General features: G+C 46.5%; 1 protein-coding gene across 10 annotated transcripts; it reads right to left on the bottom strand.

Annotated features, from left to right (window-relative positions):
• Window positions 1–1377: 1377 nt before the first annotated feature.
• GINS4 (GINS complex subunit 4) lies at window positions 1378–21392 on the bottom strand. Of its 10 annotated transcripts, none has more exons than XR_012416391.1 (9): window positions 21165–21392; window positions 20321–20435; window positions 14129–14215; window positions 13273–13386; window positions 10790–10887; window positions 10561–10649; window positions 8624–8714; window positions 8355–8532; window positions 1378–1724 (listed from the first exon to the last, which is right to left on the bottom strand). XR_012416391.1 is itself a non-coding variant. In XM_015454709.4 (8 exons), exons 2-8 carry the CDS (start codon window positions 20414–20416, stop codon window positions 1676–1678), a joined length of 624 nt encoding a protein of 207 aa, XP_015310195.1. In that variant the 5' UTR covers window positions 20417–20435; window positions 21165–21392; the 3' UTR covers window positions 1444–1675. The 10 variants fall into 10 exon arrangements, 7 of the variants coding, with proteins under 7 accessions (XP_015310195.1, XP_073854810.1, XP_073854812.1 ...); XR_012416392.1 differs by lacking the exon at window positions 1378–1724 and adding an exon at window positions 6498–6600; XR_012416393.1 differs by lacking the exon at window positions 1378–1724 and adding an exon at window positions 6498–6600 and having other exon boundaries at window positions 21223–21392.
• Window positions 21393–22769: the final 1377 nt, after the last annotated feature.

The following is a 22769-nucleotide window of genomic DNA, read 5'->3' as shown; positions in this document are numbered from 1 at the left end:
CATCCTCTCTTCCTGCCTCAGCTTGGCTCAGCCCTCCAGTGTTTCAAGTCTTGGCTTGGGTGCCCACCTCTTCCAGGAAGATTTCAGGACTCTTCCAGCCTTTTGAGTTATTCCTGTGTTTTTTCATAATGCCCCGTGTTCATTCCTCTTTTTTTTTTTTTTTGAGGCATGGTCTAGCTCTGTTGCCCAGGCTGGAGTGCAATGGTGCCATCTTGGCTCACTGCAATGTTCTCCTCTTGGACTCAAACCATTCTCCCACCCCAGCCTCCTGAGTAGCTGGGACTACAGGCACATGCCACCACACCTAGCTTTTGTATTTTGGGTAGAGATGAGGTTTTGCTGTGTTGCCTAGGCTGGTCTAGAACTCCTGTGCTCAAATGATCTTTCTACCTTGGCTCCCCAAAGTGCTGGGATTACAGAAATGTGCCACTGTGCCCCGCCCATTCCTACCTTTATTCAAGCACAGTATGCTGTGATTTGGTTTTTGTTGGTCTCCCTCACTAGATTGTAAGCTGCTTTAAGACAGAGGCTTTCTTCTCTTAATGTGCAGCACATACCAGTGTCTGACCCCATCTGTCTTTTTTTTTTTTTTTTTTGAGATGCAGTCTCACTCTGTCATCCAGGCTGGAGTGCAGTGGCATGATCTCAGCTCACCTGCAACCTCCACCTCCTGGGTTCAAGCAATTCTCCTGCCTCAGCTTCCCAAGTAGCTGGAATTACAGACACCCGTCACCATGCCCGGCTAATTTTTTTTTGTATTTTTAGTAGAGATGGGGTTTCACCATGTTGGCCAGGTTGGTCTCGAACTCCTGACCTCAAGTATCTGCCTGCCTCGGCCTCTCAAAATGCAGGGATTACAGGCGTGAGGCACTGCACCCAGCCAGCCTACTTGTTTGTTGACTAAAGTGAATGGAGTTATACCTGGCACCTTACTGGGTCACTTACCTGACCTGGCCACTCTTTTTAAACAAGTGCTAGAGTGAGAGGACACTATACCTCCTGCCTTCATTACCACTTTTGCTTATGAATTTTCCTACTTAGGAATAAATACACTGTCAAATGGTTTATTAATCATCATTCCCATATATGTTTTAAAAAGTGGGAACTTCAGGCTACTAATATATGTCCAAGTTACTAATATGTACTTATATTAACTTTTACGTAATTCTTCCCCAAATTTGGGGTAGCTTTTAAAATTAAGGCAAAATATTAGATTGAAACTGTAGGTATTGTAAGGAGATCAGAAACTATTTAAGGAAAGACACAAGGAAGCTGGGAGGGAGGCAGGAGGCACACAAAGTGGCTCTGAGTTCCTGGTAGGGAGGCCGGGAAGGGGAACACATAGGACTCATTTGTCTGATAAAATGAACCATAAAGTTTGAAGATACAAACTTTTACTTGCACTAAATTCTGAGAAAAATTTATTACAGGGATTCTTATATAGAAACAATGGATATGTAATTGATAATACCTTCAGTTGTAATTTTCAGAAAACATGGAAATGTTATTCACATGGCTGTCTCTTTGCTAAAAGCAAAGAACTAATACATTTATCCAGAAATACTGACTTATGGGATCCAGTTTGATACAGAAGTAAAAGTTGGACGGCTGGGCCTGGTGGCTCACCCTTTAATCCTCGCACTTTGGGAGGCTGAGGTGGGTGGATTGCCTGAGCTCAGGAGTTCGAGACCAGTGTGGGCATCATGGTGAGACTCCATCCATCTCTACAAGAAATACAAAAATTAGCTGGGCATCGTGGTATGTGCCTGTAGTCCCAGTTACTCCAGAGGCTGAGTCAGGAGAATTGCTTGAACTCTGGGAGGTAGATGTTGCCGTGAGCCAAGATCACGCCACTGCACCCTAGCCTGGGCAACAGAGCGAGACTCTGTCTCCAAAAAAAAAAAAAAAGTTGGAGAACCAAGAGAAATGGACTAACGAAACAGCCCTTAGGCTCTCTCTTGTGTTAGTTGTTAAACTGTTAAGAGTGTGGGCAGCAGCCTACTCATGACCTCACTAAAGAGGACCCAAAGGGTACATGTTACGTTGTTGACTGGAGATCAGAAAGCTTCAGATTCCAGAAGATGGCAAAGTTGATGATCTTCTACACAAACAAGGGAGGACTGCTACAGTCTCACCCGGATTGAGGGCCAAATCACTCGTCCGGAGGTTGAGGGCAGCCACATCTGCAAACAGAACTGGGAGTGGACGGCACACGCTTTAACACGTGAAGCTGGGTGTGGGAGAGGCCATTTCTCACTGTTACTTTCATTACCTATTCTGGAAGTGAGATTTCAGGCCGACCAGAAAGCTGTGTGTGCCCAAATCACTCCAGTGTTTCTCATATGAAAACTTGTACACCTTAATTCCCCAAAGAATTTGGTGGGATTTAAACAAAGATAAAATAGTAAAACTGTAGGTATTAAAAAAGAGATTATAAAATATTTAGGGAAAGAGAAAGGATAATTTGACCAGGAAGCTGGGGTACTGTGGTGAGCTGGCGCTTATCTCACAGGGTCGTTATGAGGATTAACCGAGATAATTCGTGGAAAGCAATTTGCCTATTGTCCAGGACACAGATAAATATTAATCTCCTTTACTGTTTCCTTTTCTCTGGGCAATAGGTAACCACTGAAGCTTTTTTTTTTCAGATGGAGTTTCACTCTTTTAGGCCAGGCTGGAGTGCAATGGCAAGATCTTGGCTCACTGCAACCTCCAGCTCTGGGTTCAAGTGATTCTCCTGCCTCAGCCTCCCAAGTAGCTGGGATTACAGTCACCTGCCACCATGCCCAGCTGATTTTTGTAGTTTTAGTAGAGATGGGGTTTTACCATGTTGGCCAGGTTGGTCTTGAACTTCTGACCTCAGGTGATCCGCCCACCTCTGCCTCCCAAGGTGCTGGGATTACAGTCATGAGCTACTGTGCCTGGCCCACTGAAGCTTTTTAAGAGGCAATGAAATGGTCAGAATTCTGTTTAAGGAAAATTATAGGTTCAGTGATAACAGAAGGAGCAATCTGAAGTTTAAAGACATTTACATTTGAGTTGGCAACAACTTTGGGTCCCAAGTTGTTTTAAGCCACTTAAGAGGCTTAAAACACTCATATGCAAATCTCTGAACCCAAGAAAATAAATTCCTCTTAACCCTAGGCCTGGCCGTTAGGAAAATCTTTTTCTGAACCAAAGAATCTCATACTTTTAGGTTTACACTTTAAGACATTTTCTCAGGATTAATTGTAAATTCCTTAGAGGCAAAAATAGTCATTTACTTTTATTCTTATTTCCATAGAAACTAATAGAACTGGACAAGAAGCAAGACTTAGGTTTAATTGTGTGCGGGCTTTATTTCAAGTGGTTTTCCTTGTCTTAACAAGCTAGGCAGAATTTGTCAGCATTGTGTTATGTAGAATAGGACCTGGTTAAAACAGAAAACTATGTTGAGAAAAATGCCACCTCCTCTAAAGCAATGTGAATGGTAGTGGTTATTCCCTCAAATGAGTCTTTTTGGAATATGAGAACTCATTCCAGTGAAGCTATCGTTGCCGAAAGCATTTTTGGATCTTCTTTTCTTTTGTGGAAAGAAAGATTACGGTAAGATGAAAAGGATGTACTCAGGTGCCCTGGCCTCACTGGGGTTTGATCACATCTCCTCTACTTAGAAGTGATGTGGCCTTCAGCAAAGGAGTCTGGTATCTCGACTCTAAAAGGGGGATCTCAGATGCCATGGCTCATGCCTGTAATCCCAGCACTTTGGGAAGCCAAGGCAGGTGGATCACTTCAGGCCAGGAATTTGAGACCAGCCTGGCTAACATGGTAAAACCCTGTCTCCACTAAAAATATAAAAATTAGCCAGGTGTGGTGGCACATGCCTGTAGTCCCAGCTATTCAGGAAGCTGAGGCAGGAGAATCACTTGAACCTGGGCTTGAACCCGGGAGGCGGAGGTTGCAGTGAGCCGAGATCATGCCATTGCACTCCAGCTTGGGTGACAGAGTGAGACTCCGTCTCAAAAAAAAAAAAAAAAAAAAAAAAAAAATCTCATATATATACACATATATTTGAGACACAGTCTTGCTCTGTCACTTAGACTGGATTGCAGTGGTGCAATCATAGCTCACTGCAGCCTCAACCTCTTGGGCTCAAGCAATCCTCCTATCTCAGCGTCTCGAATAGCTGGGACTACAGATGCACATCAGCAAGCCAGGTTAATTGTTTTATTCTTTGTAGAGACAGTCTCTCACTATGTTGCCCAGGCTGGTCTGGAACTCCTGGGCTCAAGTGATCCTCCCACCTTGGCCTCCCAAAATTGCTGGGATTACAGGTGTAAGCCACCAAGCCTGGGCCAGTACATCTCTTTGTACACCAGTAGTTGTTTCTTAGCCGTGGAATGAATACGATTTTTCGGAAATAGCCAAGCTATTTGAAACCAAATCTGTTAAATAAGTACAGAATAGTGATTTTGCTTTTTTAAAAAACAAAGGTTTTTTGGACAATATAACGAGAGGGCTTTCATAGCTAGTTGATTAGATACATGAGAAAAATCAGTTCTTACAGAATTCTAAATGGGATATTTGGTTTCCCAAGATAAATTACTTAAAGGACACTATATGAAGAATTGACATATGATGTGTTTGCTTAAAAATGCACTCTGCGGCTGGGTGTGGTGGCTCATACCTGTAATCCTACCACTTGGGGAGGCCGAGGCATGCAGATCACTTGAGGTCAGGAGTTCAAAACCAGGCTGGCCAACATGGTGAAACCCCATCTCTACTAAAAATGCAAAAATTAGCTGGGTGTCGTGGCGTGCACCTGTAATCCCAGCTACTTGGGAGGCTGAGGCAGGAGAATCGCTTGAACTCAGGAGGCAGAGGTTGCAGTGAGCTGAGATTGTACCACTGCACTCCAGCCAGGGCGACATCTCAAAAAAAAAACCAAAAAAAAAAAAAAAACACCAAAGCACTCTGCAAGCTTACTGGCTAACTCTTGTACATTGCAGCTGGGAAAGTTTGATGCCTCTGAGGGCGATGTCAAAGCCAGGCTGGCTGCTGCGGCATGAGCATGGAGTAAACGCATCAAACTTCATCACAGATGACGGATGATGACTGCGGTGGGAAAACCCACACAGGGACCTGCAAGCACGTCTCAGGAAGAGCTGTCTTACTAGGGGCAAACTTATGGTAAAGGATGATGCCATCATTTGATAAAATGTTCTGTCATGCTTTTGGCGGCGAGTTTTTAACAAGAAAGCAAAACACTCACCATGAACCAAATGTTAACATCAATGTCAACCAAGTCACATCATTTCCTGTTCCACTTGGTTTTGAAATTCAACTTCTCCTTTATTTAAAAATGACATATCAAAACCAGTCTTCTTGAAGAGGTAACTTAGGAAATGGAGCAATTTACTGTGGCTTTAGAGGATGTAAAGGGCTTCGTGCAGTCGGACACGTACAGGGCAGCAGCTGGAGGCACGAAGACATAGGGCCATCACTCAATGTGGTCCCCGGGCCAGCAGCAACTGCACAACGTGGAGCTCCTTAGAAAGGCAGGATCCTGGACCTCACCCTGTTTCAGAACCCACATCTTTTTTTTTTTTTCTTAATTTGCAAAAATTTATACATATACAAATATGCAATGTCAATAATATGACCAATTAGGTTTGTTCTTGAAACATTTTCAATTGAACAGGAATTAAGCGCTTTTGAAAAGTGACAAAATGATCATACAGTGAAGATGTCTCTTTATATAACAGGTATAAATCAGGTACTAACTCTTGATTTTACTCTGAATTAACCATGACATACTAAACGAACTTGGGCTTCCGGCAGAACCTACATCTTAAGGCGAGCTCCAGGGGATTGGTAAGCACATTAAGGCTTAGGAAGCACTGTTCTAGGTAACAGCTCAGGTCTCTGGGCTTAGCACTACAGGGAGAATGTGACTAGGAAATGGAGACTTGGGTTCTGATCTCAGGCTTACCGCTAAATACCTGCTGTTTCCCATTAGCCCTGCCTGCTTCTCAGGACTGTGGAAGACCAAATGGGATCCTTATTAACAAGGTTCTATAAGATCTGGGCCCAGCCTGTCTCAGACCTTATCCTGTACTACTTTCTATTTTGAGTTGGGCTTTGTAGCCAGGCTGACCTCAAGCAGAGCTTGTTTCTGCCTCAGGGCCTTTGCACAGGCTGTCTTCTCTGCCTGGAACACCCTCCCTTTTGACCTCTACACTGCAGTTGCCTCCTGTTAATCAGATCTCAGCCTAAATGTTGTCTCTCCAGTGAGACCCTCCCAGACCACCCAGTCCAGTGTCCCCGGTAAGTCTAACTCTTTAACTCTCTGCAAGGCACTTCTCACTCCATCCAAGCAGGGACTGAATGTCTTACTCCTGGTTCAAGGCACTGGTGCCTTGAACTATGCCTGGCACACTGTGTGCTCAACGCACATTTGTTTAATGAGTAGCTTAAGGCGGTAAAGACACTGGAAAAAACAAGGGACTGCACGAGTATCAAATACCTTTGTCAAGAAATAAAACCTCCCCAAGCCGTGTGCGGTGACTCAATTCCAGCACTTCGGGAGGCTGAGGTGGGTGGATCACCTGGGGTCAGGAGCTCGAGACCAGCCTGGCCAACATGGGAAACCCCATCTCGACTAAAAATACAAAAAATTAGCCGGTTGTGGTGATGTGCATTAGCTACTCAGGAGGCTGGGGCAAGAGAATCTCTTGAACCTGGGAGGTGGAGGTTGCAGTGAGCCGAGATCATGTCACTGCCACTCCAGCCTGGGCAACAAGAGGGAAACTGTCTCAAAAAACAAAAAAGAAGAAAAAAAAAAAAACAAACACCTCCCTTGCCTTCCCCTACTGATTTCTCTTGGAAATGACAGCAATGTTACCCTGATTACTCTCGCAGCCCATATCCTGCAAATGGAAATCTGCCAACTTCATCCAGGAAGAAAAGATGGAATGCAGGTTGTTTTTTTATCGCATTTCAAGGAACGATCATTCATTCACTGCCTATACATCCTTCCTTCCAGCATCACTGTGAAACTCTGCATGCATATTAGGTTAATTTCATCCATTCCTCTTGAAAAAGTGAAGGACTTAAACCAGAAAAGCGGCCACAGAGGTCACAATACAGGATGGTTAACGTCACTCTGTTAACAGTGCCTTGGCCAAGGACAGCCAGATGGCCCGGAGGCTGGCCTGGCAAAGCCACTGGAGAGTTGGGGAGGGCTGCGGGTTAACAGCAGGGAGCACATACTTCATTAGACTACAAGCCGGGAGCCGTCCAGAGGTGCCTTCTGCCACAGAATGGAAATTTAATAATGGTTTATTGGTTTAGTTGTGATTTTCAGTTAAGCATGACAGAAATTGGTTTTAAGTCCAATATTAGAGGTTCTAAAACGTTAGTTCACACAGTCTAATGATGTATGATGGGAGAAGGCCACAGCTGTTTTCTTTAATCTATTTACAATCTTCCCAGCAGAAAGGCTAAATGAACTCTCATACCATTATCAGGTCAGGGCTAAATGCAGCCCCGATCACAGGCAGTGATGCCTTCTTATGAACTACCTCTGCCTGACTTTCCTTAGCTCAGAAAATACTACAAAGGGAAAAGGCGTGCTGAGAGCCTCTGCTGCTCCGCCAAGCATACAGAATAAACAGAGCAATGGCCCCATCTACTGACACAGGCTAAAGCGGCACACAGGACGTGCGGCAACACAAGCAATCCTGCCTCAAGCTCCTCTTCACGCCTGTGACCCACAGCACTGATGAGGAATGTCTGATGCCTAGTGAACTACTTTATTATTGTCCTCAGGCACAAGGTAATACGAGGGGTTTCTAGTATTTTCTCTAGGGTTCCAGGTCTTCATTCCTGTGTATGCCATTTTTTTTTTTTTTTTTGAGACGGAGTCTTGCTCTGTCGCCAAGGCTAGAATGCAATGGCACGATCTTGGCTCACTGCAAGCTCTGCCTCCCGGGTTCATGCCATTCTCCTGCCTCAGCCTCCCGAGTAGCTGGGACTACAGGGCCTGCCACCATGCCTGGCTAATTTTTTGTATTTTTAGTAGAGATGGGATTTCACCGTGTTAGCCAGGATGGTCTTGATCCCCTGACCTCATGAGTTTATACCTAGTTTGTTTTTTTTTCGAGACAGTCTCGCTCTGTCACCCAGGCTAGAGTGCAATGGCACGATCTCGGCTCACTGCAACCTCCTGCTCCCAGGTTTAAGCGATCCTCCTGCCCCAGCCTCTCGAGAAGCTGGGATTACAGGTGCACACCACCACACCCGGCTAATTTTTTTGTATTTTTAGTACAGATGGGGTTTCATCATGTTGGTCAGGTTGGTCTCGAACTCCTGACCTCATGATCCGCCTGCCTCGGCCTCCCACAGTGCTGGGATTACAGGCGTGAGCCACCATGCCTGGCTGTTTATGCCTAGTTTTAAATTAGCTGGACAGCTCCAGATGCAACCAGAGGTGCAATGGTTTTGTATCGGATCAAGTGCTGTGAGCCCTTTTCCAGGTCAATCACGTAGTCCCTGAAAAAGAGGGAAACATATTCGCCTGTAGAGCTCGGCTGGCCCTCCACTGGGAGGAATGTGCCCACTGTGAAAGACGCACGCCACTCACCTCTGCTCATCTGTGTCTGGTTCTACCAGTATGTTTTCTTGTCGTTCTCTCACTCTCAGAAACACGTAAGAATCTAGATCTGGTTTGGGAACTGCCAGGAAAATAATAATGTGATCAGGAAATGCTCGGCCAACAAAGTCAACAAAGGAAAAGTTGCTGGGAGGTATGGCACACTCAGGGTTTAGATAGGAGTCCAGCCCTTTCCTATTCTTCTAAGATGCAGACAGAGTGGCTGACCAGGGAGGGAACTGGACACGGATTGGGCCTTTTGTTTTCCTCAGGCAGCCTCAGCAAAATGACCAATTCAGGGTTTCACAAGTCTGATATGGGTCTGACTTGCAGCTGGTGTTATGGGCTACACTGTGTCCCTGCAAAATTCATATGTTGAAGCCCTAACCCCCAATACTTCAGCATGGGATTGTATTTGGAAACAGGGCTTTTAAAGAGGCAATTAAGTGAAAGTGTGGGCCCTAATCCAATCTGACTGGTGTCTTATAAGTAGAGACTAGGCCAGGCAGTGGCTCATGCCTGTGATCCCAGCATTTTGAGAGGCTGAGGCTGGAGGATCAATTGAGGCCAGGAGTTTGAGACCAACCTAGAAAACAATAGCAATACTGTCTCCACAAAAAAATTTTAAAAATAATAGCCAAGCATGGTGGCACATGCCTGTAGTTCCAGCTACTTGGGAGGCTGAGGTGGGAGGATCACTTGAGCCCAGCAGTTCAAGGCTGCAGTGAGCTATGACAGCGTCAAAGTACTCCAGCCAGGGCAACAAAGCAAGACCTTGTCTCAAAAAATAAAAAAACAAAAAAAAAGGGCGGCGGGAGGGAGGGGACTAGGACACAGAGACTAGGATTAGTGATCTTACGGAAGTAGCCTGAGAGTCTGCTTGCCCCTTGCCCTTTGCCCCTTCCCTTCTCTGTGGCGACATATGGAAAGCGTCATCGATGAGGAACAGGCCCACGGCAGATACTGAACCTGTCGGGGCCTGGATCCTGGACTTCCCGGCCTCCAGAACTGTGAGTAGCCCAAAGGGACTAAGAACTTGTTCCACCACCACAGGGGTGGCCGTGTGGCCCCCAGCCCCAGCACAGGCTGGGCAGAGATGAATTTCCAGGGCTTGGGTGCACTGGAGCTCGTGGCCTTGGAACACTAAGCTCAGCTTGTAGACAAGGCGGGCTCCAGACCCCTGGAGGGCATTTGATTTGGTGTGGCAATTTTGCCTGAGGCAGTCTTGCTTGGATCTGGCGCACCGTGAAACACTGAGGAACATGGGCTTTATCCTGTAAGCCAGGGGTCCCCGGTGGGTTGATCCACGGTTAAGGGCTCTACCTATACCTCCCTTTCCTTGCTCAGCAGCCCTCAGGAGCCGGTGCAGAGGCCCGTGGAGGGGCTCCGGCCAAGCTGCCCTTCCCCAGCTTCCCTCCCTCGTCTTTCCATACCCTCCAACCTGCTCCCTCTTCCAAGGCCACAGGGACTCAGTGGAGGTCTCCCTAGCCTCCTGTTTCAGCCCTCCCCTCCAGCTAGGCGGGCCCTGCACATTCTGGGACCTGTGAGGAAGAGACCGCCAGCCCCTCAGAGCAGGGGCAATGTTGGCGTGGGCTCTGCAGCACTGGTACTCGGGGCTGCCAGCACCTCGCAGAGGCTCAGCAGATGGCTAGCTACTGAAGGCGAACGCAGCTCCATGCCCGAGTCTACAAGCACCAGTGCAGTCATGGGGCTCAGCTCACCCCAGGGAACACGGAAGCAATGCTCAAATGACTACCATTGGATCTGCTTTCTGTTATTTTTTTGGATTTTAGCCAGAACCCTTCCTCTCCTTTCTGTTTATCTACATACTTATTTTCCCATATTTGGGTAAAAACAGTGAAGAGAGGATCCTACCCTGGGACACCTGAGGATGGGTGGGCCACCTGCAGGGAGAATGTCCTGTTTACCTGCCCGAAAGAGGTCCACCTTCTGTAAGTTAGGGGGCATGTGCTTCAAGGCGACATTTTTCAGATAGGTCTCTGTGTTCACCATGAACCTGAAAGACATGGATTCAAACTGCTGTGGTGTGCACAGCTGATGGACGTCCAAGGTTAGCAGGCAGCAGCGCACAGCCCTCGAGGACAGGCCTCATGCTGAACCAGCCAGGTGCCCCATGCCGACAGCTCACTCACTCACTCTCTGGCAAAGGCCAACTCTTCTGGGGAGAGGCTGGAAGGCTCCCCCTCGGGCCGGGTTTTCTCCTTCTCAAGGACATGAGGGAAAAACTTCTCTATCTGTGAGGATAAAGCAAAATCTTCATGAAAACGTTGGTAAAAGTCAAAGACAAGGATGTGGTTAACGTAGAGAGGGTTTACACAACTCTCCCGAGGAAGGACGTGTGGTCTGGAGGTGGGACAGTGTGGGTAGAGAGGCACACCATAAGACACGGGACACATCTCTGACACACCCTTGCAGGCAAGCTGTGGATGTGGGGCTGGGGGACAGCTTGGATTGGGAGACTCCTAAGTGGCTGAACAAAGAATGCTGACTCAATGGGTAGATGTCAAACTGTAAGGAAGTCTTTGGTGAGAGATCCTTAACACAGTCTAATTAATATTCACATAAGGTTTTTTATTTTTTTTATTTTTGAGATGGAATCTCATTGTGTTGCCTAGGCTGGAGTGCAGTGGTGCGATCTTGGCTCACTGCAACCTCCACCTCTCGGGTTCAAGTGATTCTCCTGCCTCAGCCTCCTGAGTAGCTGGGATTACAGGCACCCACCACCACACCCAGCTGATTTTTGCATTTTTAGAGATGGGGTTTCACCATGTTGTCCAGGCTGGTCTTGAACTCCCAACCTCAGGTGATCCACCTGCCTTGGCCTCCCAAAGTGCTGGGATTACAGGCATGAGCCACTGCCCCCTGGCTGGTCATCACCAGCTTTTGGTCATCAAAAACCTTATGTGGGCCGGGCACAGTAGCTCATGCCTGTAATCCCAGCACTTTGGGAGGCTGAGGTGGGGGTGGATCACCTGAGCTCAGGAGTTCGAGATCAGCCTGGCCAACATGGTGAAACCCTGTCTCTTCTAAAAATCAGGCGGGCATGGTGGCAGGGGCATGTAATCCCAGCTACTTGGAAGGCTGAGGCAACAGAATCACTTGAACCCAGGAGGGGAAGGTTGCAGTGAGCTGAGATCGCACCACTGCACTCCAGCCTGAGCAACAGAGCGAGACTCCGTCAAAAAACAAAACAAAACACACACAACCCAGCAAATAAAAAAACAAGGGAGCTGATGACATAAAGTATTAAGAGACAGCTAATACATTAGGTGACAAGATCAGGATCCAGAGACAAGGGAAATGGCCCAGTTTAATAAGATAAAGTTTAAGAGGAGTAAGTATCAAGCCCTACACTTAAGGAGCCAAAACCTAAGCCGTGCAAGTAGAGGACAATGACTGGATGGGATAATTATCATATTAAAAGGGGTTAGCGTCCATGTGAGTGAAGAATGAGCTCAGGCAGCGTACCTGTCAATATGCTAATGTGATAAATATGCTAATGTGATGTGGTTGGCATTACTACCAGCTTAATAATCAGAATAAGAGAAATGATCAGGCTGTTTTTCACAAACTTGGTCAAACTACAACTGGGATACTGTGTTTAGTTTTAGATAGTGTAACTTAAGAAGGATAAAGACAAACAAGAACCCTTTTAGAGACCAGGAGAGTAAATGGTTTGAATGGCTAAAATGTGTGCCTGAGAGAAGACTGCGAGGAGACTGTGGGCAGTCTTCAGATAGCTGAAGCATTCTCGTGTAGAAGAGATAATTTATTTTATTTGTAATAACTAAAGAGACACATAGAACCAAATGAAATGTCAAGGAAGTAGGAATTTCTCAGGGTTATAAAATAGGAATTTTTGCAATCTCTTTTCCTTTCTTTTTTTTTTTGGGGGCGGAGTCTCGCTCTGTCACCCAGGCTGGAGTGCAGTGGCATGATCTCAGCTTACTGCAACCTCCACCTGCTGGGTTCAAGCAATTCTCCTGTCTCAGCCTCCTGAGTAGCTGGGACTACAGGTGCCCGCCACCGCGCCCGGCTAATTTTTTTATTTTTAGTAGAGATGGGGTTTCACCTTGTTGGTCAGGCTGGTCTCAAACTCTCCTGACCTCAGGTGATCCACCCTCCTCAGCCTCTCAGTGCTGGGATTACAGGTGTGAGCCACCATACCTAGCCTGCAATTTCATTTTTGTAAGTTAGATAGCCACAAAGCTGTAGGCAAATGTAAGTCATCCTGGTTCATTTGACATTGACGCTGGCCATCTGACAGGCAAAATAATTTTGGAAACAAGTTCTCCTCTAGTCAGCATTCCCTATTCACCAACGCCAACGACTCTCCCTTCAGCACCACCATGCTGTAATGCAAGGGGGCACCATTCACTCAGCAGGTGAACAGACTAAAAATGTGTGCGGTGTTCCCGCAGTGGGCAACACATGCCTCTCTGTGCTTCTGCGGAGCAATCTCTTGCTCTCCTTACACTTTAGCTACACTGATATTGGGCTCTCAGCAGTGTCTTCAGGTCCTGCACCCTCCTGGGCCCCAGTCCAAGTTCTCCCCAGGACATTCAGTCTGCTTTACAGACTGCGCTGTCTCAATGCCTCCAGGTATCTCCACGTCAAACCTTCATGAGGCGACACCGCAAGTAGCTGCTGAGGACGTAGCGGATCCTCTCCATCTCCATTTGGTGGATGCTGACCTTCAGGTCCTCCCTTTTGGCTCTCCTGAGATTTTCTTCCTATTAAATGAGAAACTAAGGTTTATAAAAAACATGATGTTCAACCATCATCATTGGCAACGTTGAGGACCCAGACTATGTTTCAGTCCAAGGAAAACAAAAATATCATGTGAGTTTTCATTTTATTTTATCATTGTATAAAGTGCAAACAATAGTCATTTACTTTTAGAAAATGACCATTTGAATAGAATATGTTCAGCCAGAGGGTTCCAGAAGAACTCCAGTCCGATTGTAAGGGAGATAATACAGCACACAGAAGAAACTTCCATCGGGCCTAAAAAGCAGTATTAAAACACCAGCTGAGAAACTGTGAAATATCCACATTTCACAGCTTCTCTGAAGTTGACAACGATTTAGACTTAGATAATCTAGGCCAGGGACCACAAACTCAAATGTCTGCAGGGGCCAGGTTAGGAGGCTACAAGAGAAGGGTGGGTAGTCAGGGACTGTGGGGAGCAGGGAGTACATGGATGGGCAGCTCTCATAGGACTGCTCTGGTCAACTGTTCTCATGCAGAAATGCAGGATTTTAGACTTTTCATGGGAAGCCAATATCCAGATATTTACAAGAACTCTCAAGCTTGATAAACATAGATAACTAATTCAATGTTTTTTTTAAAGAACTGGACTGTGGGCTGGAGCCAAACAAAACAGATTTGCTATCAGACTGCAAGCTCTCAGTGTGCTCATCAAATGCTTTTACCTTTCTGCCCCTTTATCAGACCAAGACAAGCGACTCTTACCATGTGCTCCAGCTGTTCCATGACACATTCTACAATCTCAGGCTTGCTCTCCAACAGCTCAGGGGCAAACTTTTCATTCATCCAGGCCTAAAAGACAAATGCCAGAAAAACCAAGCATCATCCACCACAGAGCTAAACAACCTTGTGAGTCAGCCCAAGTCCCACAAAAACCAGGGACAGTGCAGGTGAGAAAACTGTCTGCCCACCAATTGGAAACACTGAAGCTGTTTTGAAGACAAACTACATTTAGCAATTGCTTTCTCATGTCCTGTTTTAGTTGGGAGGATATGTTCATAACCTTCTATTCAACTGACACTCACACAAACCCTTGCTTACTTCAGTTAGTATGACGCCTGGTGCTGAAAGTGACACCACCTGGTGTTCAAACCGTTTGCCAGGCAGCCCAGGCACACTGTTACTCCACCAGCTCCTTCCTCCCAGGGAGCACCACCCCATGTCTATTTAGAGAGAAAGCAACAACCCACCAATCCACACAGCTCTTCATTCCTGAAGCTTAGAGCACTTCACAAATGTTTTTAATTCATCATCATCATATCGCAGAGAAAATGGATATAGTTATCCTCATCTGATTGAAAAAATACAGATTGAGTAATTTACTAATGGCCCCAAAGTATACAGGATCATAATAGAAACAGGCGCTCATCTATTATGGAGTTTCGGAGCCAGAGGTTAAAGCTCTAATTTATGACTCAGGCCCAGCTGTTTGGTTCATTTTAGAGACTTCTAAGGCTTAGAGAACTGAAATATCCCTAAGTGACTGACGAAAGCTACACTTATCTTTCAATTACAGGAAATGTAGTTTTAGCATAGCTCAGAATTATACGCTGACCAGGCTCAACTTATTTTTTTCTGATGTCCTTGAGTGTCTGCTTCTCTCCATGATCACCATCAAGACACATTACCAAATGCTGGGCATGGCCACTATCATAAGTGTTTGTGCAGAGCCTGAGCATCTGCAACAGTTCTGCAGACTGAAACAAACAAACAAAACCTTGCATAATGCATGGGAAAACATCGTATTTTCTGACGGGCTTATTAGGAGCAGTATTTCTTTTTGACTGATTTTTATTAAATACTGAATAATTTTTATTTATTTATTTTTGAGGGACAGTCTCACTCTATTGCCCAGGCTGGGGAGCAGAGGCATGATCCCAGCTCACTGCAACCTCTGCCTCTCGGGTTCAAGCGATTCTCCTGCCTCAGCCTTCCAAGTAGCTGGAATTACAGGCATGTGCCACCATGCCCAGCTAATTTTTGTGTTTTTATTAGAGACAGGGTTTCACCGTGTTGGCCAGGCTGGTCTTGAACTCCTGACCTCAAGTGACCCACCTGCCTTGGCCTCTCAAAGTGCTGGGGTTACAGGTGTGAGCCACTGAGCCCAGCCAAATATTGAATAATTTTTAAAACTAGAAGAACAAGCTGGGCGTGGTGGCTCATGCCTGTAATCCCAGCGCTTTGGGAGGCCGAGGTGGGCGGATCATGAGGTCAGGAGATCAAAACATCCTGGCTAACCTGGTGAAACCCCGTTTCTACTGAAAATACAAAAAATTAGCCGGGCTTGGCACGCCTGTAATCCCAACTACTTGGGAGGCTGAGGCAGGAGAATTGCTTGAATCTGGGAGGCAGAGGTTGCAGTGAGCAGAGATCGCACCACTGCCCTCCAGCCAGGGCAACAGAGCAAGACTCCGTCTCAAAAACAAACAAACAAACAAACAAACAAACAAACTACGAGAACAGTGACAAGTCCCTGTGTGTCCCTACCTCCTCAGAGGTAATCACTAGCTTGAATTTCGTGTTGAATTTCCTTTATGGTTTCACTACATTTGTTCATATCTCTATAGAATACCTCTCAACTGTTCATGACAGGATATTCAAAGAAAGTGATAGTGCTTGTCTGGTACACTGGGGTACCATTGGGGACCACTTCATTTATATTATGAAATTATGATGATAAAGTATAAAACATTAGGTGGAAGTTTATATTAGTATAAAACTTTCATATAAATCTTTCCAAAATTTTTACTGAGAAACTTGTATCAAAATCCAATCTTTTTTTTTTTTTTTTTTTAAATCAGGTTTTACACTTGAAATGGCTACATCTGGTTTCTGGTCACACAGTGGCACGATAATGGCTCACTGCATCCTTGACCTCCCAGGCTTAAGTGATCCTCCTGCCTCAGCATCCAGAGTAGCTGGGACTACAGGCACATACCACAAAGCCTGGCTACTTTTTAAATTTTTTTAATAAAGATGGGATTTTACCATGTTGCCTATGGTGGTCTTCGAACTCCTGGCCTCAAGACATCCCCCTGTATCAGCCTCCAGAAGTGCTGGGATTACAGGCTTGAACCACCGTGCCTAGCCCCTGATCAAAATTCTAAATACCAATCAGTTCATTATTGCTACAGGCTTAAGTGTGTCCCCCCTCAAAAATCTACCTAACTTCCAGGACCTCAGACTGTGACTATATTTGGAGATGGGGGCCTTTAAACAAGTGATTAAGTTGCCATAATCCAGTAAGACTGGTGTCCTGATAAGAGGTAATTTTAACACAGACACACACGAGAGGGAAGACCACGCAAGGACACAGGGAGAATATGGTCACCTACAAGCCTAAGGCAGAGGCCTGGCAAGAAGCCAACTATGCTGGCACTTTGACCTGAGCCTCTAGAATTAAGAAAATAAATTTCTATTTAAGCTACCCAGTCTTTGGGACTTTGCTCTGCGGCCATAGCAAACTAAAACAATCATTAAAATGAGCAAATCTGCACTACAGGTAATAACTTTTAAATCACTTTTTACAGGTATTAAAGGGTATCCTATATATGCTCCCAAAGCTGTTCTCATCAGTGGTCCTGTCAGGCTGTCCCTTTGGCTGCATCACACAGCATAAGAGACAGGATCTGGCTGTGGCAGCCATGCAGGTGGTGGATCACTTCCTTGGCTGCACTCAGGGCACTGCACTGGAACATCAGGCATGAGATGTTACTCTAGCTCAACCACCGGCAAGCCACAGCGGTGCTGTCAGACCCCCCGCCGCCCATCCTCTAGCTGCCTTTCAAGGACCCCAATGATGTTCACTTGAAAAAGCAACCAGCCTGGGGCTCTGGCTGTCCTGGAAGGTGCAGGGGTCCACACTGAGACATCTGTGGCACAGCAGTGTGCCACATCACCCAAGGGTGGTGGCTCTGCCTTGAACAGTAATTTTGCAAGTTTGAACTTTACATAAAGTTTCTTTGGCAGCTCATATTTTATGGTTGTTATTGTTCTACATTATGTTCCTGTTATTCATGCTGTTTCAGGAGTTATTTTACTCATTTTCACTGTTATTTCCACTGTACATGGTATATTTTCTCAATGCTATTTATTTGCGGTTATCTAGGTTATTTTCATTTTTAACTATTGCAAGCAATGTGTGAAAATATAGTAGATGTCTCCTAGAGTATATGCGGAAGTTTTCACTAGGTATGTACCTGGGGGTGGAATTACTGGACCACAGGTATGTGCACCTTCATCTTTACTAGACAATAACAAATTATTTTCCAAAGTGATTACACCTATTTACATCCCATGGCAGTATATAAGTGTGCAAATTGCTCTACTTTTTTTTTTTTTTTTTTTTTGAGACGGAGTCTTGCTCTGTTGCCCAGGCTGCAGTGCAGTGGTGTGATCTCGGCTTACTGCAATCTCCACCTCCTGGGTTCAAGAGATTCTCCTGCCTCAACCTCCTGAGTAGCTGGGATTACAGGCGTGACAACACGCCCGGCTAATTTTTGTATTTTTAGTAGAGATGGGGTTTCGCCATGTTGGCCAGGATAGTCTTGAACTCCTGACTTCAGGTGATCTGCTCGCCTCGGCCTCCCAAGGTGCTGGGATTACAGGTGTGAGCCACCGAACCTGGCCTGCCCTATATTCTTAATTTTTTTCTTTTTGGGATAAGATCTTGCTATGATCCTCAGGTTGGTCTCAAACTCCTGGGCTCAAACGAACCTCCCACTTTGGCCTCCTGAGTTGCTAGAACTACAGGCATGAGCCACTGCGCTCAGCTGCTCTACATTCTTGCCATACTTTACATTGCTCACGTTTTTCAGTTCTTCCAATCTGATAGATATGAAATGATATCTCATGATTTTAATTTTCATTTTCCTGATCACTAAAAAGGTTGAACATCTTTTTCATATGCTTATTGGCCATCTTGTTTTCTTCTTCTTCCAGGTATCAGTCTGTATTAGGCAGTCTGAAAGAGTTGTTTATGTACTGTGGATAATCATCTTGTGTCAGCTACATATTAACATTTTGCAAGTATCTTCTCCCAGCATGGTGGCCTGTCTTTTCACTCTAATCCAGAAGTACAAACAGGCAGGGCACAGTGATTCACACTTGTAATCCCAGCACTTTGGGAGTCGAAGGCAGGCAGATCACAAGGTCAGGAGTTTGAGACCAGCCTGGCCAACATAGCGAAACCCAATATAGTGAAACCCCATCTCTACTAAAAATACAAAAATTAGCCGGGCATGGTGGCGCAAGCCTATCGTCCCATCTACTCAGGAGGCTGAGGCAGGAGAATCACTTGAACCTGGGAGGCAGAGGTTGCACTGAACCAAGATCATGCCACTGCACTCCAGGAATGTATCCCTTTTTTCCTTTATGCTTTGTGCCTTTTGATTTTTGTTTAATGAACCCTTTCCTAATGAACAAGGAACTCTTATGCTGTTCCACAAACTAGGTCTGTGGGTGGATTTCAGGGGATCTGTGATGCCCTGGAAGTCATATGCAAAATTCTGCATGGGTGCATGTGTGCGTTATTCCGGGATGAAAGACCAGAGTTTTTACCAGTTTCTCAAAAAGGTCTGTGATATAAAAACAGATTAAGAATCAGTGCTAAATAGTAAGGATCATCATATAAGGTATAATTCAAAAATTATTTTAGTTCGGTTTTGGCATTCATGGTATCATGTATGGCAGGGAAGAATGAAGAATACTAAAGTCGCAAACATGAGAGAGCTCTGGAAAGGGGCAGTTAGAGCAAGAGGCTAAGGATAATTACTATGAACAGCTCACATCTAGTGAGCGCTTACCACGTGTCAGACGGCATGCTGAGTACACAATTATAATTCCACATTTAATCAACCCAAAACTCTAGGAAGGAGACGCTATTATCATCTCAATTTTATTTTATTATTTTTTTGAGATGGAGTTTCACTCTTGTTGCCCAGGCTGCAGTGCAGTGGTGGGATCTTTGCTCACTGCAACCTCTGCCTCCCGGGTTCAGGTGATTCTCCGTCCTCAGCCTCCTGAGTAGCTGGGATTACAGGCATGCGCCACCACGCCCGGCTAATTTTTGTTTTTTAGCAGAGATGGGGTTTTATCATGTTGGTTATGCTGGTCTCGAACTCCTGGACCTCAGGTGATCCATTCACCTCAGCCTCCCAAAGTGCTGGGATTACAGGCTTGAGTCATTGTGCCCGGCCCTACTATCTCCATTTTATAGTCAAGCAATGGCTTGAGACAAACTCCCCAACTTGCTTAACATCACGTAACAGAGTCGTGTCAGAGACAGATTTAAATCCACATAGTCTGAACTGTTACCAGAGCGTCATGAGATATAAGTGTAAAGAACACAGTTACTGGCACATGGGAAATATGCAATAAGTCAGAGCTATTATAACTAAAAGGAGAAATATTTCAGAAAGGATTTTAGATAAGCCGTGGACATATGGAGAGCAGATGACTCAAGAAAAAAACATGTGAGAAAAAGGAAGAATATGACCAGTTATCCCTTACGGGCATTTCAGCATTTTTTTGCTAAACAGGCATTCTCCAGGGAAACAGCAGATGTTCAAGGGACTAAGGTAAAGAAGTTAGCAGTCCCACCACACCTCTACAGTCCCTGAAAATATCACGTGGATCTTGTTCTGTGAACTGTTCACTGAATGTGCCCAAAGCTGTCACTTACTGACCCCACTTGGGAATGCTGTGTTTGATATGATGAGGTCTCTAACAGAGGATGTCCTTCCTGCTTCCCGTTTCCATGTAGATGGTAAGATCCAGTCCCTGTTCTCCTGAAATAAGTCCTGAATTCCATTTCCTCATTTTGTGATCCCTGATATTCACAGATGAACTAAATAAAAAGGCTGACTGGAGCAAAGGGATTCGGTCTGGGATGCTTACCTGCTCCAACCTTTCAATGAGCTCTGCAGGAGTTAGGACCACTTCCTCACTACCCCCATCAGAGTCCTGTCCCAGGAAATCCAGTTCTTCGGTCATCTTCTCTGAAACCAGGAACCTAATGAGAAGGAGAGAACCAATACTCTGCAATGCATTTTCTATTTATTTGCAAGAATAGACATCTATCTGGAGAAGGGAAAGGTTTATTGCGGTTTCCTGCGGTTGTAGAGGCCCATTAGCAAGTGGTGAGAGAACGCAGGGACTCTAGTTTTCTAGTATCTGTCTCTTCCTCCAAGGCTCAGGTCAGGTATCCGTTTCTCAAACAATCCTCCCCTTTATTACTGCCCACCAGGAACTGACCACCTATCACATCATACAATCACTATTCATTTCTTTGACTTCCCAGCAGAGGTCCTGTTCCTCAGGGACGGGGTTCGTTTCAGTTCACATATGAATCGCGCCTCTGCTCAATGCCTGGCACTAAGCACTGGGGACGCAACGACTTGGGGAGCCCCTGCGCTCAGCACAGTGCTTGACTCCTAGCAGGCACTTAACATTGTTGGGAGCTGGCCGGGCTCACGCCTGTAATCCCAACACTTTGGGAAGCCGAGGCAGGAAGATACCTTGAGCCCAGGAGTTCGAGACCAGCCTGGGCAACATAGGGAGAGTCTGTCTCTATAAAAATAAAAATTGTTAGGAGGATTAATCAATGCTAATTTCCCAGAGCCACAAGGCCCGGCGACATTAGACCAGTCGGCGACTCCAAAGGCCTAAGGAAGTGGATGGCGGGGACGAGCAAAGTCCCCGGGGTCGCAGGGAAACTGCCAACATTCCCCTCCCCTTCTACCTCTCAGTGCCACCCACACAGGCCTTCCTTCGCCACAGAGGTCCCACTCGACGCTCACTCGGGGACCTGGGAGACAGCGAGGCACTCCACAGCAGCAACCGGTAAGGACGGGGAGTTCGTGGGGACGCAGTCGGGGAACCTGAAAGCAGGAAGACAGCGGAACAAACTGCTCAAGGCCTTCCCCAGATGAACCCGAGCCTCCAACTTCTCAGCTCCCGCGCTACTCTCGGAAACTTTCCGCCTAGGCAGGACGTCATCGCGCACGGGCGAGATTGACCAGTCAAGGCGCGGGGGGGAAGAGCGGGGCGGTCTTCTTGGGCCCGCCCACCCGAGGGGTGGGGACTGTCTTCGCGGCTGCTCGCAGTCCCAGCAACCCGTGGACACTAAGCGGCTGGAGGCTGGTCCGGGTGGGCCCCGCCCACCTGGGTCGGCGGTTCGGGTCTGCGGTCCGGGTTGCACTACTCACGAGCGTCGGGAGGGGGCGCCCCGTACCGTGGCCAAGGAGAGCGGAGGTGTCCGCCCCGGGGGGTCCCACCCAGAAGTGTGCTGTTGAGAGCTGGCCGCAGCAGCCTCTTGGGTCGTCTCCACCCACAGCTCCCGTGGCTCTTTGGGTTCCTCCGTCTTTGCGGGGTTTCAGCTGTGGTCACTATGGTCGGTGCCTTCAGAATCTCCAGTACATTCTTTTTTATCTTTCTTGAGACAGGGTCTTGCTCTGGTGCCCAGGCTGGAGTGCAGTGGCACCATCACAGCTCACTGCAACCTCTGCCTCCCGGGCTCAAGCGATCCTTCCACCTCAGCCTCTGGAGTAGCTGGGACCACAGGCCAGCGCCACCACGCCCAGTAACTTTTTAATTTTTTTTTTTTTAAATGTAACTATGAGGCCGGGCGCGGTGGCTCATGCCTGTAATCCCAGCACTTCGGGAGGCCGAGGCGGGTGGATCACGAGGTCAGGAGATCAAGACCATCCGCGCTAACTCGGTGAAACCCCGTCTCTACTAAAAATCCAAAAATAAAAAAAATTAGCCAGTAATCCCAGCTGCTCGGGAGAGTGAGGCAGGAGAATCACTTGAACCCGGGAGGCGGAGCTTGCAGTGAGCCGAGATCGCGCCATTGCACTCCAGCCTGGGCGACAGAGCGAGACTCCGTCTCAAAATAAAATAAAAATAAAAATAAAAATAAAATAAAATAAAATAAAATAAATAAAAAACTATGGCGGGGCGGGGGAGGGGAGTTGTGTCTCCCTATGATGGCCAGGCTGGTCTCGAACTCAAGGACCCAAGTGATCCTTCCACCTCTGCCTCACAAAGTGGCTAGTGGTTTTTGAAGCCTGGGATCTGACGACCAGCAGCAGCATCGCCTGGGACTCCGCGACAATGCAGATTCTCACGCCCCACCCAGGCCCACTGAATCAGAAACACTGAGGGTATTTCGCTAGACCCAGGCCCTCCCGGTGACCCTGACGCAGGTGAGGTTTGAGAATCACTGCTTTGGGGCAATGCTTTCAACTCAGCTTCTGGAGGGGAAAAGCAAAAAAACCCATGTCTGTATATTTATATTTTTTTTCCATCTTTGTGTGATCCAGTTTTTCTTCTCTGAATTGCTGAT

The sequence above is a fragment of the Macaca fascicularis genome, chromosome 8 (genome assembly GCF_037993035.2).
Source record: "Macaca fascicularis isolate 582-1 chromosome 8, T2T-MFA8v1.1".
Classification (NCBI taxonomy): Eukaryota; Metazoa; Chordata; class Mammalia; order Primates; family Cercopithecidae; genus Macaca; species Macaca fascicularis.
Note: the sequence above shows the minus strand (reverse complement) of the source record. Positions and strands in the feature narration are given on the sequence as shown.

Coding starts and splice junctions, on each gene's coding strand:
- GINS4 (XM_073998708.1), bottom strand. CDS start 20,416: ATGACCGAAGAACTGGATTTCCTGGGACAGGACTCTGATGGGGGTAGT. Junction 13,387..14,128: donor TGGAACAGCTGGAGCACATG/GTAAGAGTCGCT, acceptor CTCATTTAATAG/GAAGAAAATCTCAGGAGAGC. Junction 10,650..10,789: donor GAGTTGGCCTTTGCCAGAGA/GTGAGTGAGTGA, acceptor CATGTCTTTCAG/GTTCATGGTGAACACAGAGA.